The sequence below is a fragment of the Nerophis ophidion genome, linkage group LG04 (genome assembly GCF_033978795.1).
Source record: "Nerophis ophidion isolate RoL-2023_Sa linkage group LG04, RoL_Noph_v1.0, whole genome shotgun sequence".
Taxonomy (NCBI): Eukaryota; Metazoa; Chordata; class Actinopteri; order Syngnathiformes; family Syngnathidae; genus Nerophis; species Nerophis ophidion.
In genome coordinates this window covers 23,087,645-23,103,414 of record NC_084614.1, presented here as the reverse complement: position 1 = coordinate 23,103,414, position 15,770 = coordinate 23,087,645, and the positions used below count along the sequence as shown (strand labels likewise).

At 41.1% G+C, this 15,770-nt stretch overlaps 1 protein-coding gene across 16 annotated transcripts in view; it reads right to left on the bottom strand.

The window, feature by feature from the left end:
* Positions 1 to 10,173, bottom strand: part of ubap2l (ubiquitin associated protein 2-like) — a 53,119-nt gene extending 42,946 nt beyond the window's left edge. For 12 of the 16 annotated variants that reach the window (XM_061897463.1, XM_061897469.1, XM_061897475.1 and 9 more), the window contains exons 1-7: positions 10,016 to 10,173; positions 4,896 to 5,033; positions 3,675 to 3,752; positions 1,467 to 1,577; positions 1,181 to 1,355; positions 998 to 1,114; positions 44 to 130 (exon numbers count right to left, since the gene is read on the bottom strand). In XM_061897463.1, the coding sequence (XP_061753447.1) occupies positions 44 to 130; positions 998 to 1,114; positions 1,181 to 1,355; positions 1,467 to 1,577; positions 3,675 to 3,752; positions 4,896 to 4,991 (664 nt within the window). In that variant the 5' untranslated portion in view covers positions 4,992 to 5,033; positions 10,016 to 10,173. Of the gene's footprint in view, positions 1 to 43; positions 131 to 997; positions 1,115 to 1,180; positions 1,356 to 1,466; positions 1,578 to 3,674; positions 3,753 to 4,895; positions 5,034 to 9,347; positions 9,695 to 9,861; positions 9,932 to 10,015 lie in introns of those variants that run through there. The other 4 variants (XM_061897473.1, XM_061897478.1, XM_061897464.1 and 1 more) reach the window with 3 other exon arrangements.
* Positions 10,174 to 15,770: the final 5,597 nt, after the last annotated feature.

Below are 15,770 nucleotides of genomic sequence, written 5' to 3'. Positions count from 1 at the left end.
GATGCAGTGAAAATTTAGCCGTCGAAAAAAAGACTTTGCTCACCGAAACCGGATGTTGTGATGAAGTATCCACTGCTGCTGGCGGGCTGCATCTTTCCCCGCGCACACGATTGACGTAGTTCGCCCAAAGCTGACGAAAAAGTCACATGTGTGTTGCATTCAAGTCGCATTGCTGTTTAGACTGAAGTCACATTTGAAAAGATCAGATTCTAATTGGATTCAGACAACCTCCTGGTGTGGCCTGAATCTGATGCGAAAAGATCAGATTTGAAGCGCTTTGAAATGTTTAGACTGGCAAAAAAAATCCAATCTGTCTCACTTCAGGGCAAAAAAAAAAATCAGATTTGGTGTGCAGTGGAAACGGGGCCTTTTTTTAAAAGTCAGGCATGAAACACGAGTGTCACGTGTGCGGTTTTACTAAAAGACACAGAAAAACAATGTTTAAACACTGTTATAGTTTCACTAGTAAACATACATTGACTGCATATTATTCTTATTAAAATGTAAACACATGAAAGCATTTATTTTTCAACATAGAAAACTTTGGAATATAAAAAAGGAAGAAAAAAAACAAAGGTTTTAGGTAAAAACATGTGTAGCTGTAGGCAAACTAATGTGGTATTTTTTTTAGGAACTCCACAACTATCATAAATAATGCATCCAGCGGTAGTAAATGGATGGATGTATGGATGGCATTAGTAATCCATCATATGTAATTATCTCTGCATGCTCTTTGAAGTGTTGCTACACAAACGTGTAGTGTACTTTGTGTTAAAAAAGAGCTGACATTTTCATTTCCACTCTTTCAATTACTCCAAATCATTATTAAAGTTAAAAAACTAAAAAAAAAGTTATAGTTATATCTAATGAGTTTGCACATTTTAGAAATTCTCCAATTACTGCCTTTTGCCGATAAGGTCAGTAAACAAATGCACCACCCAGAATTAGAGCATTTATGGTATGCACTACTCCAGCGGACATAGAGACAAGAACTCACCGATGGTCCCTCTTCCTCGTCCCCGCCCCCTTCTCCCTCGCTCTGCTCCCCTTCCCGCCAGTGCTGCCTTGCCTCCATCCAAGCCATTCTCTTGACCTCGAACTGAGGAAAAGTTGTCTGAAAGGTGAACACGATAACAATTAATTCTCTGAACTAAATTAAACATAACACAAAAAGACATACACTCTCGCCCTCTGGTAGCCCCCCGGCCTCTGCGAGGAGCACCGCCTCGACGACGTGCTGCATCCTTCTCTCTTTCTTTCTCCCGGTTCTCTTTGCCTTCCTCTGCGATTTCTGGCTGGCTGGCCTCCTTCTGGCCTGACAAACCTTTCTTTTTGCCCACCATCTCCCACGAATCCTGGGGCCGACATCAAATACACAATCATGACCGGAGTGCCTTTGTGTAAAACACCTAGACTTGCTTAACATCCATCCAGACTACTCCAAAGCGTATCCACCATAGACTCACAGTGTCTGGGCTACCCTCCAGTAGCACGTTAATGGCTCGGTTGACGTCCCCGTTGCAGTCGTGCAGTGCAATCATTGCGTCATCCTGGTCCTTGCCGGTGATGTCAATCAGCTACAAAACGCAACAACAAAAATGTGTCGGTACAAAAACATTTCCACTAAAAACTAAATCACAGATTTCCACCATGCTGCTTTTAGGACAGAGAGCACACATGCTGAGAAAGTCTTGTCACCTATTGATCTAAATTGCTTTTAACTAGGAAGGATCCATTATTATTGTTTAAAACATACTTTTTTTTTTAAGTTTACTATATCATTGTCAATTAAGAATGTTGCTCCCACTATTTATTATTGAACGCATAATAGAGATGAATAGCCATCCAAAATCCACAAAGGAACTCCCTCCAGGAATTAGCAATGTCGCGATCAATTCACCCATTTACGGCAAATTATGCGGCATGTCGCAACTTTGTCTGATGCCCGCAAATTTCCCGCACATCTTGGGCAATCAGCGTCAATTTCTTTACTCGAGTTTGTGTCTGACGGGCGCTCAGATATGCATGTCAACCATCTAATACAGTGGTTTTTAAACGTTTTTCACCAAGTACCACTTCAGAAAAAACTACGCTCTTTAAGTTAAGTACCATGAAATTAAGTAGCGTGGTAGGCCTAAATATCCATTAAAAACAAGGCATAAGTGTTTATTAACAGGTATATTTGATAGTTTTGGCCACTGTAACATTACTAACATTTTAAACAGTTACACTGTGTTTGAATATAGGGAAATGAAAATAAGTAATTTCTTTGGGGTACTACTAGATGGAGTGCGCGTATCACAGTTTGAGAATCAGTTGTCTAATCAAAACTTATGTTTGAGTTTTGTGCGGACAAAGCAGTGACAGCAACGTGCTACGATAAATTTTAGGTTTGTTTGTATAGACGAAGCAGAAACATCTACGTGCAACAGTAAATCCATCTTTATTGCTCAAATGGCACAATTGTCAGTCTCCCGCTTACCTCACACCTACTTCCTGTTTCTGTCTACAGCGGTAAGCCTTTTGGGTAATGTAGTACATAAACATGGAGCAAAACATCCTAGGTCACATGTAATTATATTTAATCGATATTTATTTAACCTTTATTTTGTCCAGGGTAAGGCAAGCACTCAGCACCAAGGGTTGGAATGGGGGTTTAAATCACCACAAATGAATCCCGGGCGCGCCACCGCTGCTGCCCACTGCTCCCCTCACCTCCCAGGGGGTGAACAAGGGGATGGGTCAAATGCAGAGGACAAAGTTCGCCACACCTTGTGTGTGTGTGACAATCACTGGTACTTTAACTTAACTTAAGAACAGATTCTTATTTGCAATGCCGACCGAGCAAAGAGGTAGCAAATAGATGACAGAGATGTTTTGCATGTGAAAATCTTTAATCGTCTCAATTACCAACAAAATATTTGTTTTTTATGATTAGAATAAATTACTAATATTGGTTATGAATGATTCATTAAAACAGTACAGTAATTTTACAATGAGCTCCGTGTATGTGTTTTACTGATATTTAACGTCTACTTTAAAATCTGTCCTATTTACAGCGCGTATCTGTAATTAGTTTACATTTTTTGTTGAAATCCTGTGCTTTTGGAACACTTAAAACGTTGCGAACACATTTATAAAATCACAACATTATTGGGGAAAAAAGCCTTAAAAGACCCCCTTAGGCACCCAGTCTATATTTTATTTTTTTACTCATACGCCCCCAGCCTTTACCTTTTAACCCATATTTTACAGGGCGCCTTGTGGCCACCCATCAGCGATCATGTTCTGTAACCCTGTATACACTGTTTGTCTAATCTTGAACGGGTTTGTGCTGATAAAGTTTTGTTGTACTTGTGAAATGACAATAACGACCTACCTAACTACCTATAACATCACAACTCTCTGAAAAAGATGCCGCGATGAACAATCGCTTAAGAAGACCACAGTATCTTGGAGGGACTGAGAAGAATTAAAAATCAAACGCACGGGCCTCTTCTGCAGTTTACAACAATCCCAAAAAATCAATAAAAATGTAATGTTAAAAATGATGGTACATATAAACATGCAGTGCATGTGCCATCTCAGAACAACTATAATTCAAATCACATAAGTTTGCAAACTAGAGGGATATTTTGCCCTAAAAGCGAAGAAGCCAAACAGGCCTTTCTCACCTGTTTGACCTTCTCCTCAAAGTCTGCATCGTTGTGGTCGGAAATCATCTGCGCAAGCCGGATCTGCTCTGCGGTAGCCTGTCCGTAAAAAACACAAAAAATATATAAAATGTCCTTTTCACATCAAAATACCCTCCTGAGACCCAGACAAAAATAAAAACTGCAATATGGCATGGCTGTTTTTGGTTTGGGTGACAAAAACAAGCCATTTAAAAACGAGACAACCGTATATGGTGATGCCAACTGAATATTTAGCACAAAGAGCAAATTTCATCTTCAAAGCAAACATGGATTTCAGCATATTGATGCCTTTGTTGCATCACAGCTGCAAACATCCATACAAAGGCAGTAGTGTATGGCCATATGTCCACCACAGAATCAAATCAAATCAACTTTATTTATAAAGCACATTTAAAATTTACCCCGGTTGTAGCCAAAGTGCTGTACAATGGGCAGGTTAAAAGATAATACGAGGACCGAGCTAACAACACAACACAAACAGAACATGATAAAAAATAAATAAAACATAAAAACAGGTTCCCAGCAGGTGTATAATGGGGCGCCATTGCAGGATGGATATCGCTCAGTGTTAAAAGCCAAAGAATAAAAGTATGTTTATAAAAGAGATTTAAAAACAGTAAGAGAGGAGGCTTGTCTAACACTCAGGGGTAGGTCGTTCCAGAGCTTGGGAGCAGCAGCGGCAAAAGCTCTGTCACCTCGAAGCTTCAGCCTTGTGTCAGGGACTGTCAGTAGCAGCTGATCGGCTGATCTTAGGGATCGGGTGGGGCAGTAAGGCTGAAGGAGGTCGGAGAGATATATTGGCGCGAGGTTGTTTATACATTTAAAAACAAATAGAAGTGTAAAATTGATTCGATAACGCACAGGGAGCCAGTGAAGGGACGCTAATGTAGGTGTGATGTGCTCAAATCTGGCCTTGTCAGAAGACATCAGAAGAATGTGATGTTACTGTATGTTACCAAAACCACGGCAACCATACGTCAGCCATTTTGGGGGAAGACATATCTTGTCTCATAGCGCTGACTGGAAAGCCTGGAGTGTCCTCTCTACAGCACAAGTGTTGTTTTTCCAATTGAAACAAAAGTTGTGATACATGTGTCCCTTACAGAGGACAGAAAATGCATTGTTGGGTCTGAAGAGGATCCAGACTGGTGGTCTGTGTGTGATTGTGTGTGTGTGTGTGTTGGGGGGGGGGGGTTTTACCTGTGGCCTTTGCTTGTGCTGTGTCTGGCCTTGAGTCTGGCCCTGCGTCTGTTCCCAGCTGCCCCGGGCCCGGTTTCCGCCCATGGACGTCATCATTTACAGTATATACAAATAAAGAGTATTTACAAGGAATCACACCTAAGGGGGGAAAAAGAGAGAGAAGTAGTTGTGGATGGTGACCTCATCATGTTCCTGTAAGTGACTAACACAGTGGTTCTTAACCTGGGTTCGATCGAACCCCCTAGGTGAGTCGGGCTCAGGGGTTCGGCGGAGGTCAAAACACACCCGACTCATCGTGTAAATACTAACTTCTCCCTATCGGCGTATTACGGATAGGGCAACAGGTGACTGATTTGCAGGTGTCTAATTTGTTGTGAGCTTATGCACTGTGTTGGGTTTTGTTGTTTGAACAAGGTGATGTTCATGCACGGTTCATTTTGTGCACTAGTAAAAAAAAACATGGTAACACTTTTGTCATTATTAAAAGGCCCACTGAAATGATATTTTCTTATTTAAAAAGGGATAGCAGGTCCATTCTATGTGTCATACTTGATCATTTCGCGATATTGCCATATTTTTGCTAAAAGGATTTAGTAGAGAACATCCACGATAAAGATCGCAACTGGAGAAAAGCCCTGCCTCTATCTGAAGTCGCAGATGATGACGTCACACGTGTGGGGGCTCCTCACATATTCACATTGTTTTTAATGGCAGCCTCCAACAAAAACAGCTATTCGGACTGAGAAAACGACAATTTCCCCATTAATTTGAGCGAGGATGAAAGATTTGTGTTTGAGGATATTGATAGCGACGGACTAGAAAAAAAAATAATTTTTTAAAAAATGCGGTTGCAATCGCATTGCATTGAGACTGATTCATATGTTTTTAGATGGATAATTCTGGGAAATCCCTTATCTTTGTATTGTGTTTCTAGTGTTTTAGTGAGTTTAATAGTACCTAATAGTCAGAAGTGTACGTCCACGGCCGGGTGTTGACGCGCAGTGTCTCGGGGAAGTCGACGGCAGCTGTACGGGAGGCGCAAGCTCAGCTGATATCTGGTAAGTGGTGACTTTTTAACCACAATTTTCTCACCGAAACCTGCTGGTTGACAAGTGGTCGGGATTCATGTCCGCTGTGATCCATAGTAAAGTTTCAACTCCGTGAATTTCAAACAAGGAATCACCGTGTGTTTGTGTGGCTAAAGGCCAAAGCTTCCCAACTCCATTGTTCTACTTTGACTTCTCCAATATTAATTGAACAAATGGCAAAAGATTCAGCAACACAGATGTCCAAAATACTGTGTAATTTTGCCGTTAAAGCAGACGACTTTTAGCTGTGTGTGTGTGCAGCGCTCATATTCATAACAGCCCGTGACGTCACGCGTACACGTCATCATTACGCGACGTTTTCAAGCAAAAAGTCCCGGGAAATTTAAAATTGCAGTTTAGTAAACTAAAAAGGCCTTATTGGCATGTGTTGCAATGTTAATATTTTATCATTGATATATAAACTATCAGACTGCGTGGCGGGTAGTAGTGGGTTTCAGTAGGCCTGGCCTTTTTATAACCCAAACCCTCTAACCCTGACCCTAACCAAATAACTCTAAATTAAGTCTTTGTTACTTAGAATATGTTACCCATTTAAAGTTTTACCATAAACATATAACTTTGTCTTGAATTTAAAAAACATTGTATTTTTCACTAAAGAAGGGTTCGGTGAATGCGCATATGAAACTGGTGGGGTTCGGTACCTCCAACAAGGTTAAGAACCACTGGACTAACAGCACAAGATGTGGACATTAAGGCCTACTGAAACCCACTACTACCCACCACGCAGTCTGATAGTTTATATATCAATGATGAAATATTAACATTGCAACACATGCCAATACGGCCTTCTTAGTTTACTAAATTGCAATTTTAAATTTCCCGGGAGTTTCGTCTTGAAAACGTCGTGTAATGATGACGTGTACGCAAGACGTCATGGGTTTTTAGGAAGTATGAGCACTACGCACACACTCAGCTAAATGTTGTCTGCTTTAAGAGCATAATTACACAGTATTTTGGACATCTGTGTTGCTGAATCTTTTGCAATTTGTTCAAATAACATTGGAGAAGTCCCAGTAGCAAGATGGAGTTGAGAAGCTTTAGCCATTAGCCACACAAACACACGGTGATTCCTTGTTTAAAATTCCTGGAGGTGAAACTTTCCTATGGATCAGAGCGCGGTCAAGCCAACATGGATCCCTGCCAAATGTCAACCAGCAGGTTTCGGAGACAAAATTGTGATTAAAAAGTCAGTTGAGCTTGTGCCGTCCATAGCTGCCGTCGACTCCCCTGAGACACTGCGCGTCAAGACACCCGTGGAGACACCCTTCCGACTATCAGGTACTATTTTACTCACTAAAATACTAGCAACACAATAGAAAGATAAGGGATTTCCCAGAATTATCCTACTAAATGTGTCCAAAAACATCGGAATCAGTCCCAATGCAATTGTGTTTCTTTTTATTTTTTCTGTCCGTCGCTATCAATATCCTAAAACACGAATCTTTCATCCTCGCTCAAATGGGGAAATTATTTTCTCGGTCTGAATAGAACTTTTTGTTGGAGGCTCCCATTAAAAACAATGTGAATATGTGGGGAGCCATCACACGGGTGACGTCATCGTCTGCGACTTCCGGTAGAGGCAGGGCATTTCTCTTAGCACCTAAAGTTGCAAACTTTATCGTGGATGTTCTCTACTAAATCCCTTCAGCAAAAATATGGCAATATCGCGAAATGATCTATTATGACACACAAAATGGACCTGCTATCCCCGTTTAAATAAGAGAATCTCATTTCAGTAGGCCTTTAAGTCTTTATTACTTAGAATATGTTCCACTAGTGTTCAAATAATTCTAAATTAAAGGCCTACTGAAATGAGATTTTCTTATTTAAACGGTGATAGCAGGTCCATTCTATGTGTCATACTTGATCATTTCGCGATATTGCCATATTTTTGCTGAAAGGATTTAGTAGAGAACATCCACGATAAAGTTAGCAACTGTTGGTGCTAAGAAAAATGCCCTGCCTCTACCGGAAGTCGCAGACAATGACGTCACATGTTGATGGCTCCTCACATATTTACATTGTTTTGAATGGGAGCCTGCAACAAACAGTGCTATTCGGACCGAGAAAACGACAATTTCCCCATTAATTTGAGCGAGGATGAAAGATTCGTGTTTGAGGATATTGATAGCGACGGACTACAAAAAAAACGAGTTGCATTGGGAAGGATTACGATGTTTTTAAACACATTTACTAGGATAATTCTGGGAAATCCCTTATCTTTCTATTGTGTTGGTAGTGTTTTAGTGAGTTTAATATTACCTAATAGTCGGAGAAGTGTGTCCACTCGTGTGTTGACGCGCAGTGTCTCTGAGGGGAAGTCACGAAGCTGCAGCAGGACGGAAGTTCCGCTTTTCTCCGGTAAGAAGCGACTTTTTAACCACAATTTTCTCACCGAAGCCTGCTGGTTGACATTTGGTCTGGATTCATGTCTGCTTGACCGCGCTGTGATCCATAGTAAATTTTCACCTCCGGGAATTTTAAACAAGTAATCACCGTGTGTTTGTGTGGCTAAAGGCAAAAGCTTCCCAATTCCATCTTTCGACTGTGACTTCTCCAAGATTAATTGAACAAATTGCAAAAAATTCAGCAACACAGATGTCCAAAATACTGTGTAATTACGCCGTTAAGGCAGACGACTTTTAGCTGAGTGTGTGCGTAGTGCTCATACTTCCTGAAAACGCGTGACGTCCTGCGTACACGTCATCATTACACGACGTTTCGAAGACGAAACTCCCGGGAAATTTAAAATTGTAATTTAGTAAACTAAGAAGGCCGTATTGGCATGTGTTGCAAAGTTAATATTTCATCATTGATATATAAACTATCAGACTGCGTGGTGGGTAGTAGTGGGTTTCAGTAGGCCTTTAAGTCTTTGTTACTTAGAATATGTTACCCATACTAAAGTGCTACCAGAAACATATAACTTTGTCTTGAATTTAAAAAACATTTTATTTTTCACTAAAGAAGGGTTCGGTGAATGCGCATATGAAACTGATGGGGTTCGGTACCTCCAACAAGGTTAAGAACCACTGGACTAACAGCACAAGATCAGATGTGGACATTATGTATAATGCAAAAGGGGTGTGGAGCCAAAGAGGTGCCAGGCAAGGTACAACAAGTGCAACAATGTGTTGTTTGCCATTACTGCCAAAACGAAAGTAATCAGAGCGTGGGTCAATGGGTGGATGGTGGAAAAACAGCTCAGACATCTTCGATAGCAACATTGTTGTGCAGCACAACCTTGTTATCGAAAAGCTTAATCTGGCACACGTTACGTAAAAAAGCCCCGACACACAAACAAGGGCCCCGACACTGCCCTCCCACTCACAACTGGACTCACCATACGGGACAATGTGCTGGTTACGAATTCGAAGCTAGGGGGGGTTTAACAAAAAAAAGAAAAGGACTTTTAAGTGTCGGTGGGCTTCCGGCTCTTGAGGCTACACCTCATGGCGACGAGGCTAACTTCCACCGAGCTAGCTCGCAGGCTAGTGACGATGAACTATTCGCAAAAACGCTGCACTCGCAACCTGGTCCTGTTTGTCAGCCGCATTTTCGCATGGACGCTTAGTTCATTCCGGGCGGCGGCACGTTCGGGTGTGACCACAGCGCCAAATAAGACGCCCATTCCCCTTAATATGCTAACAACTTAGCTTGTTAGCCTAGCACGGCTAACAGCAAAGGCGAGGCTATAACTACTTGGCAGCTTTTTTTTTTTTTTTTTTTTGGACGTGAGAACAACATTCCTTAGCAGTCGTCGTCACTGTTCATAAACACATGCGTCAACAACGATGTACATTAAAGCTGTAAAAAATAAACACAACAGGCCCCCGTTGCAAAAGATAAATACTGACCAGTAAACCGGCTCAGTACTAAAACACAGACACCCCCACCGGTGGACAAGTGGTCTTTTTCTTTGTCGCTCTGAAATGGAGGAAAACGACAATAATCCCCGCTATAAAAAATAAAAAAATGTCAACGAAGACGCCACCGAGGCTTCGAATTTACCTGTTTCTTCTTTCCACTCTGACACCACCACCACCAGTGGAGAGCTGTGTCACGTGGTCTGCGGAGCCGCTCTCTGTGCGTGTGCGCGTGCGTGTGCGCGCGTCTGTGTACAAGTGGACCAGCAAACATGTGATCGCCAACTAATAAAGCTCATTTACCCACGGATCTGTGACATGTCGCCGCGATGGACGCGCAACAAAGATACGGACGAGACGCCGACAAAAGCAACGCAATTTTGTTTCGACGCCAACACACAAACACCACACGACTAATACAATCCATTGTATTAGCAACAGTTTAAGTACCGTATTTCTTTGAATTGCCGCCGGGGCGCTAATTGATTTAAAACCTCTTCTCACTCCTGCACTTCCCAAAGGCATACAGTAAAAGTAAGCATGCGCTAATTATTTTAAAGGCCTACTGAAATTTAGATTTTCTTATTTAAACGGGGATAGCAGGTCCATTCTATGTGTCATACTCAATCATTAATTTTGCCATATTGCCATATTTTTGCTGAAAGGATTTAGCAGAGAACATCCACAATAAAGTTTGCAACTGTCGGTGCTAAGAGAAATGCCCTGCCTCTACCGCTGGGGTGTCAAACTCAAATACAGAGTGGGCCAAAATTTTAAACCGGACAAAGCAGCGGGCAGAGGTTGAACAAATTAACCTTTTAATAGGGACCCCAACAAGTTTTGCATTGAATCTTGAACAAGCAAGGCTTACAGCAGGGGTAGGGAACCTTTGGCTCTAGAGCCAGATGCGGCTCTTTTGATGACTGCATCCGACTCTCAGATAAATCTTAGCTGACATTGCTTAACACGATAAGTAATTAATAATTCCGCTGGTAATCAAAGTGTTAAAAATAACCTTCAAATTATAAAACATTCTCATGCATTTTAATCCAACCATCCGTTTTCTAGTGCACCTGTTCAAGATGTCGCATTAATGGTAAGAAGTATTATACTTATTATTGGTTAACTTTTAGAATAACAATTTTATTAAAAAGAATAAGAAACTTACTACACTCTAAAAATGTTGGTCTTACTTAAAAATGCACGCATTTAGTTGTATTCAGTGTTAAAAAATATTATATGGCTCTCACGGAAATACATTTTGAAATATTTGGCTTACATGGCTTTCTCAGCCAAAAAGGTTCCTGACCCCTGGCTTACAGTATATAACTTTATAGTGACATGCAAAATCGAGTTTCTAATAATAATAATTAAAACATATCAATGGCATATCAAATAAAATTTAAATAAAAATGAAATGCCTCTTTTCGGCGGCAGGGTTGAGGTGGACGGGGTTTGGTGATAGCGGGGGGGTGTATATTGTAGCGTCCCGGAAGAGTTAGTGCTGCAAGGGGATGTGGGTATTTGTTCTGTTGTGTTTATGTTGTGTTACGGTGCGGATGTTCTCCCAAAATGTGTAATTCTCGTTTGGTGTGGGTTCACAGTGTGGCGCATATTTGTAACAGTGTTAAACTTGTTTATACGGCCACCCTCAGTGTGACCTGTATGGCTGTTGACCAAGTATGATTTGCATTCACTTGTGTGTGTGTATAAGCCGCATATTTGTACGGAGGTAAAGCGGACGTGGCGACAGGTTGTAGAGAACGCCAAAGGCAGTGCCTTTAAGGCCCACCCTCAATATTGTTGCCCGGGATGAAATTCGGGAGGGCCACTGAACTTCGGGAGTCTCCCGGGAAAATCGGGAGGGTTCGCAAGTAAGAGTATTAGCGGTGAATGCAGTGTTACATCGGCGGGCCAGCTCAAATGTTAATTTGATATTGCCTCAAGGGCCAAGAGAAATTACATGGCGGGCCAAATTTGGCCCGCGGGCCAGAGTTTGACACCTATGCTCTACCGGAAAACACAGACGATGACGTCGCATGTTTGATGGCTCCTCACATATTCACATTGTTTTTAATGGGAGCCTCCAAAAAAAAGTGCTATTCGGACCAAGAAAACGACAATTTCCCCATTAATTTGAGCGAGGATGAAAGATTCGTGTTTGAGGATATTGATGGCGACGGACTAGGAAAAAAATAAATAAAAAACGAGTTAAGAAAAACAAAATGCGATTGCGTTGGGACGGATTCTGATGTTTTTAAACACATTAACCAGGATAATTCTGGGAAATCCGTTATCTTTCTATTGTGTTGCTAGTATTTTAGTGAGTTAAATAGTACCTGATAGTCGGAAGGGTGTCTCCACGCCAATGTCTCAGGGGAGTCGACGGCAGCTTCATGGATGGCCCAAGCTCAGCTTTTCTCCGGTAAGAAGCAACTTTTTAACCACAATTTTCTCACCGAAACCTGCTGGTTGACATTTGGTCTGAATTCATGTTTGCTTGACCGCGCTCTGATCCTTAGTAAATTTTCACCTTTGGGAATTTTAAACAAGGAATCCCCGTGTGTTTGTGTGGCTAAAGGCTAAAGCTTCCCAACTCCATCTTTCTAGTTCCTAAAAACGCGTGACATCTTGCGTACACGTCATCTTTACACAACGTTTCCAAGACGAAACTCTCGGGAAATTTAAAATTGTAATTTAGTAAACTAAAAAGGCCGTATTGGCATGTGTTGCAATGTTAATATTTCATCATTGATATATAAACTATCAGACTGCGTGGTTGGTGGTAGTGGGTTTCAGTAGGCCTTTAATTTAGAGTTATTTGGTTATGGTCAGGGTTAGAGGGTTTGGGTTATAATAGGGCCAGGCCGAATACGGCAATAATAAGTACTTAATGACTAATTAAGGGCCACTATGTTACTAATTTGCATATCAATAAGCAACTGTTTAATGGTGAATATGTTCCCCATACTAAAGTGTTACCGTGTTTTTTTTTACTAGTGCACAAAAAAAAGGCCTACTGAAACCCACTACTACCCAGTCTACCAGTCTGATAGTTTATATATCAGTGTTTCTTAACCAGGGTTCGATCGAACCCTAGGGGTTCGGTGAGTCCACCTCAGGGGTTCGGCGGAGATCAAAACACACCCGACTGTTCGTGTAAATACAAACTTCTCCCTGTTGGCATATTACAGATATGGCAACAGCTGACTGATTTGCAATTGTGTAATTTGTTGTGAGTTTATGCACTGTCTTAGTTTTGTTGTTTGAACAAGGTGATTGATGTTCATGCACGGTTGATTTTGTGCACCAGTAAAAAAAACATGGTAACACGTTAGTATGGGGAACATATTCACCATTAATTAGTTGCTTATTAACATGCAAATTAGTAACATATTGGCTCTTAACTAGTCATTAAGTACTAATTAATGCCTTATGGCCTTATTAGAACCCTAACCCTCTAACTCTGACCCTAACCAAATAACTCTAAATTAAGTCTTTATTACTTAAAATATGTTCCCCTAGTGTCCAAATAACTCAAAATTAAGTCTTGGTTACTTAGAATATGTTCCCCATTCTAAAGTGTTACCAAAAACATACAACTTTGTCTTGAATTTGAAAAAAAAAAAAAAAAAGGGTTCGGTGAATGCGCATATGAAACTGGTGGGGTTCGGTAACTCCAACAAGGTTAAGAACCACTGTTATATATCAATGATGAAGTATTAACATTGCAACACATGCCAATACGGCCTTTTTAGTTTACTAAATTGCAATTTTAAATTTCCCAGGAGTTTTTTCTTGAAAACGTCGCGTAATGATGACGTGTACGCTTGACGTCACGGGCTGTTAGGGAATATGAGCGCTGCGCACACACACAACTAAAAGTCGTCTGCTTTAACCGCATAATTACACAGTATTTTGGACATCTGTGTTGCTAAATCCTTTGCAGTATGTTCAATTAATATTGGAGAAGTCAAAGTAGAAAGATGGAGTTGGGAAGCTTTAGCCTTTAGCCACACAAACACACGGTGATTCCTTGTTTAAAATTCCCGGAGGTGAAAATTTACTCTGGATCAGAGCGCGGTCAAGCGAACATGAATCCAGACCAAATGTCAACCAGCCGGTTTCAGTGAAAAAATTGTGGTTAAAAAGTCGCTTCTTACTGAAAAAAAGCTGAGCTTGGGCCGTCCATGAAGCTGCCGTCGACTCCCCTGAGACACTGAACGTCAAGACACCCGTGGACGTACACCTCCGACTATCAGGTAATATTAAACTCCCTAGAACACAAGCAACACAATAGAAAGATAAGGGATTTCCCAGAATTATCCTAGTAAATGTGTCTAAAAACATCTGAATCCGTCCCAATGCAATCGCGTTTTTTTTTTTTTTTTTTTCTAGTCCGTCGCTAGCAATATCCTTAAACACGAAACTTTCATCCTCGCTCAAATTAATGGGGAACTTGTCGTTTTCTCGGTCCGAATAGCTGTTTTTGTTGGAGGCTCCCATTAGAACCAATGTGAAGATGTGAGGAGCCATCAACATGTGACGTCATCGTCTGCGACTTCCGGTAGAGGCAGGGCTTTTGTGTTAGCAAGAAAAAGTTGCGAACTTTATCGTGGATGTTCTCTACTAAATCCTTTCAGCAAGAATATGGCAATATCGCAAAATGATCAAGTATGACACATAGAATGGACATGCTATCCCCGTTTAAATAAGAAAATCTTATTGTAGTAGGCCTTTAAAACCTCTTGTCACTCTGGCAAGCAGTAAAAATTTGAGCGTGATGTAAGGATACCATCATGAAAAGCACATTTAATAAAAAAAAACGTTATTATGGTTTTACCTTTACTTATAAATATAGTCCGTGCCAGCTCCTTCTGATCAAAAGCATCGATAACTTGTTTATAGAAGTCTTCCTTATCTTTCTTCCGTTTTAAAAGTCTCTCTGTCTTGATGGAGATCTTCCTTTATTACCTCCTCCAGCACATATTATTTAGGTTTATTTGAAATAGGGACAGATACAAAAAACATAGACATCTGAAACATTTATCCAATGTATGCATCATAGTGTTTGTAGCCAAAGTTAATTTACAACACTTGTCCCCAACAACAACACAGATCCAACATCATAAAAACAGGAAAATAAAAATAATAAGGCAAAAATGAGTCGATATAGATATATATGGATATATCACGTCACTCATTTCACTTCTGCAGCCGAGTATTCGCAAGAAGGATCACTAGTGCCCTCTACCGCCAGGAGGCGGGAGTCATTTAATGACTCATATTTGATAGACGCAGCTATGGTATTGTGACGGTCTCAAGCCGTCGTCTTGCGGTTTCCCAGGAACACCAAGGAAGGACATGGCTTGAGCAGTTTGACTTTGTTTATTTTTCAATAAAACCTAAATCCAGATCGCTCTTCCGCTCATCCTCTCCGCTCGCTCGCCGTTTTCTCGCCGCCATCTTGGGCCAGGCTCCAGCGTGCCCTGCCTGTCTGTCGGACCGTCGGCTCCCCTGGTATATTAATAAAACATAGCTGCCTACTGTTCTTTTCAGCATACCGGTATTCAATAGCTTGGACCTTAAATCCTACTGAATAGGATATAGTATGCGCCTGCTTTGAATTACTGCCGGGTCAAACTCGCTTCCCAAAATAATTAGCGCATGCTTAGTATTACCGTCTGGTCAAACTCGGGACGCCACGAGTGACACTTCTGTCATCATTTTCAAAATGGAGGAGGCTGATTTCAATACCGGTAATTTGAAATTGCATAAAGGGAAGAAGATTAAGAGCTATTCAGTAGGATTTAAGGTCTAAGCTTACATCACACTAACATTTTTACTGCATACCTTTGGTAAGTGCCAGAGTGAGAAGAGGTTTTAAAATAATTAGCGCA